General features: G+C 50.4%; 1 protein-coding gene across 4 annotated transcripts in view; it reads right to left on the reverse strand.

Moving 5' to 3' along the window:
* The window catches only part of STARD3NL (STARD3 N-terminal like), a 45522-nt gene that overhangs the window by 8266 nt on the left and 33165 nt on the right, over positions 1-4091 (reverse strand). For all 4 annotated transcript variants that reach the window (XM_029926837.1, XM_029926866.1, XM_029926855.1 and 1 more), the window contains 3 exons: positions 2426-2479; positions 2194-2311; positions 632-727 (listed from right to left, as the gene is read on the reverse strand). In XM_029926837.1, the coding sequence (XP_029782697.1) occupies positions 632-727; positions 2194-2311; positions 2426-2479 (268 nt within the window). The remainder of the gene's footprint in view (positions 1-631; positions 728-2193; positions 2312-2425; positions 2480-4091) is intronic.

Raw genomic sequence — 4091 nt, forward strand, 5'->3', positions numbered from 1 at the left:
AATGAGACTCCCACCTCACGGAGTGGTTGGAGGAACACATACAACAATGCAACTATTGTATTTGACATGGGGCTCTGGTGGGGCAGGGAGGGGGTGACCGAGGCAGGGACACAGGAGGCTGTTGCAGAAGCCAAAGCAGGACATGCTGAATGGAAGGTGGAGAAGCCAGGAAGTGGTACAATGGATGAGGTAAAGGAGGCAGAGATACAGAGGAAGGAAATGAATGGTGAAGGAGGGGGTGTGAGCCCTAAGAAAGGGCCGAGTCCCAGCGAGGCTCTGGGTTCTGCCATGGGCAATAGCGCATCCTCAGATGTGGGGCCCCGGGAGGAAGGTCAGGTTAGGGGCTGACAGGTACCAAGAGCATCAGACCCTGCCCCTTGTCTGCCTGTCTTCTGAGAGCAGATCGCTGGTCACAGGGTCTGTGTCCCAGGGTTCCATTTATTTTACACTCTGTGTCTCCCCACTGCTCCCACATCGAGACTACGTCTCAGTGATTTCCCGGTCCTAAATGCCTGCTGTGTGAAATGTCTGCTCAGTGTTGTGAGAGTAGAGGGAGGGCAGGAGAGAGAGAGGGAGAGCAGGGCTTTTGAAGATGGATTAAAATACAGATGATAATCACATTTTTTTTTACCTGCTTCAGATTCAGGAGGAGAATAAAACTGACCATCAGAAAGACCTCCAGGTATGAGTGCCGCCCTCTCTGAAGCATCCTGAACTATCAGGAGTCCTGGAAGAGAAGAAATTCAGAGGGTAGGAGTGATGTCACAATGCTGGTGGCTTCTTGGTGAGGTCAGGCACAACAAAATGGTGTCATTGCTACATTAAAAAAAAAAAGTTTTGCCAAGAAGAAAGTCTTTCAAAAAATAAGTCTTGTTATTAACCTAGGAACCAGTGCTGTAAGGGCATGTGGTAGCTGGTTGAGAAAACTGCCTGTGACTCAAGAGTTTCTTTAATTCACTATTTAGGGCATCTTTCCTGGAGAACACCTCCTGCAGAAATCACAGCAAAACCAAAGCACAGAGCAAAACAACCTGGCATTCAAGCCCCAGTCACATTAACAGTTGAATAGCTTTCACCCAAGCTCAATATCTTGTTTACACACGAGTACAAAAGTACTTCCATTTCCTTCAAATTCAGGAGGAGAGTAAAACTGACCCTCAGAAATAGGTTTTCATATAAGCACCAAGGGCACAGGCAGAAGACTAATGTAGATCTGATGCAAGTGTTTAAAATTTACTCTTGAATAATAATTCTGTTCTTATAGATTTCAATTCTGTAAATGAGATTACTCAAATTCATTTAAAAGTTTATTTATTCTCCATTGTCCTTAGAGGTTATAATCATACTTGACTTTCTCTAGGACCTAAGACCTTATTTTTCCTATTTTGCAGGACAAACCGAGCCAGATGCATGACAGAGCATAAACACAGCATGTGCAGCAATGGCCTGGGTCTCCGCATTGAGCTTTGATCATGTTGCCACCAGAGGGCAGATGTGGCCCGCGGGCTCCAACCCAGGCTATCTGCAGAGAATTCCAGCCCAGTGCTGGATCACGCAGCTCAGTGCAGCACTGAGCCTTGCTGATTTGTATCCGCGCAGGGCTCATGATCACACATCACTAGGAATCCCTCCGCTACTCACAGGAGGAGGTGGACCCTGAGCTGACTGCGCTCCTGTCCGGCCGCTGTCTGCCCCTCCGCCCTCTGTGGTCCTCACTCACCCACCACTCGCCCCTTCAGGCACCCACCTGTGCTAATCGTGGCCCCTTCCAGGCCACCACCTGTAAGGTGAGACTCTGCAGGATCAAGGACTCTTAGACTTGCTGTCTCGGCTCAACCTAACATGTCTGCCATCTCTCTGCCCCAAGGAAGAGTTCTGGGTTTCAGATCCACAAAGTGCTCCGGGGATCACTGGGGACAAGGCGGGGCTGACTGTTTCTGCTGTCTGACCGTCCTTCTCACCGGGGCTCACACCTCCTTCTGGGGAAGCCTGGCCTCACTGCTCCAGAGAGGAGCCACGGGCTCTTACTCTCCTGTCACCCGCCTGCTCTGAACTTCTGCTGGGCCCCCTGAGCCCTGAGCAGCGGTGACCTGAGACCCGCCAACCCCACCTCCCTTCAGATCTGACTTCCAGGCTCTTCCCTCTAGCTCGGTCCCCAGCCGGTCTCAGAAGCCTAACCTGGGAGACACTTACTGTTTTCCTCTTCTGCCTCTTGAGGTAACACTTTGAAATCCAGGAACCACGTCTCAATCCAGGCAAGGAGGAACGAAATGATGGGCAGCACGTAGCCGAAAGCCCCTTGAGAGAAAAGCTGGGGGAACAGACGTGACCAGGAGAGGGAAATGCAGTTACCAGGAGCTCACACTGGAAAACGAGGCTTCGCCAGTATAGACGGTAATTGTACAGAAAACGCGGGAGGCTGTACCTTTGAGAGGATCACTTTTGCAAGTAAAAAGGCACTGGTCACTGCTGTCGTCAACTGAAAGACACATAACCCAGCCCCATTCGAGTTAGACATTTTATGTAGGGAAGATTCCTCCCCCGTCACCCCGTCTCCAGCCTCTCAACGCAGCCTGGGCCAAAGTGGGTTTCTCCATGGTGCCCGATCCCTGACTGCTTGTGCTCTCCCTCCTCCCTTGGTCTTGCAGGTTCGTGACCCTCCTTGCTTGGACTAGCAGGTGACCCTCCTCCCTCAGTCTAGCAGGCTGGTGTGTTGATACACTAAGATTTGTGCAAAAGCTTCTCCCCATGGGAGAGACTCCTGGAATACAGAGACAGGGCTCCCCCTGGTGGTTGGGGACCCCGGCCACAAATCCCACAGGACCTGGGCCTTGTCCCTCCTTCCCCCAACCAGGACTCCGGCCATGTGACAGCTGACCCTGAGTGATGCCCACAGTAGCCTTGACTGACAGAATGGAAGTCAGGGGACATGGGTGTCAAGCTCAGCAAGTATTAACCAAGTGCATAGTCAGTATGTGGTAGCACATCACCCCCCCCTCCACACACACACCCCAGCCACAGTGAGCTACCTGGAGAGGAGGCATTTTACATTCTGACACTAATTAACTTTGAATGCTGACATTTTGTACGTTTTTAGGAACCAGGTGACTTCACCTTTCATTCCAGCTGGCTGGTCCTACTCTGCAAATGTTTTTAAAAACAAGAATCAAAACCAATGAAATGGATATGCTAAACATGATCTGTCCCTTCACATTTTGGTTTAGATATTGAAGATGCTTTCTAAAAACTCAGTGAATGTCACTCACTTTTCTGAAACAAGTTTGAGTCAGATGATCTTACAAATACTAGTTGCATATTAAGGAGACTCTGTAGAAAACTGGGAAGAGACCATTACAACAGCTATTTGGTCCCAGCAGAAACATATTCAGGAAAGGGAGGTCAAGTCCAGCTAAGACTGTCAGCCTACATCTGAGATACACTGGCTTGGGGCTCAGCTGATGGTCTGATGTCAGCCCTGTGGTTCTGTGGATGCCCAGAAGGGACGGCCCAGGGAGAGTGGCTCCTGGTGGACTGTGTCAGGAAAGAAGCACAACCCCATTCTCGGCGGGCACGCTGTGCAGCCCACACATGGACTGAGGCCTCTCTCCAGAAACACAACTGCAGGCCAATTCTGAGCAGCTCTCTCCTGTTTGGGGAGCTCAACCTTCCCCCCGCATGCCTGCCTTCTTAGAGCTCTCAAAAAAGCGAGTGTTCAGGAATCTGTGGACCTGGCAAACATAACAGAGGCCAAATGGCTTATAACTTTTCTTTCAACCAATAAGTATTTACTGAGGGTGAACAGTGTGTGCCTAAGCTCTGTGCTAGAGGCAAATAAAAAGGGATGAGTAAAAAACACCACTGCCTTCAAGAAGCCTGAAGGCAACAGTAAAAAGGAGTGTGGGAACTTTTCCCTTTAAGATTAGGGGAGGGTGGGGCACCTGGGGGGCTCAGTCAGTAAAGCGTCCAACTCAGGTCAGGTCATTATCTTGCAGTTCATGAGATCGAGCCCTGTGCCGGGCTCTGTGTCAGGTCATGATCTCCCAGTTCATGAGATCGAGCCCGCCCCCGGTTCTGTGTCTTCCTCTCTCTCT

The sequence above is a fragment of the Suricata suricatta genome, chromosome 2, assembly GCF_006229205.1.
Source record: "Suricata suricatta isolate VVHF042 chromosome 2, meerkat_22Aug2017_6uvM2_HiC, whole genome shotgun sequence".
NCBI classification, from domain to species: Eukaryota; Metazoa; Chordata; class Mammalia; order Carnivora; family Herpestidae; genus Suricata; species Suricata suricatta.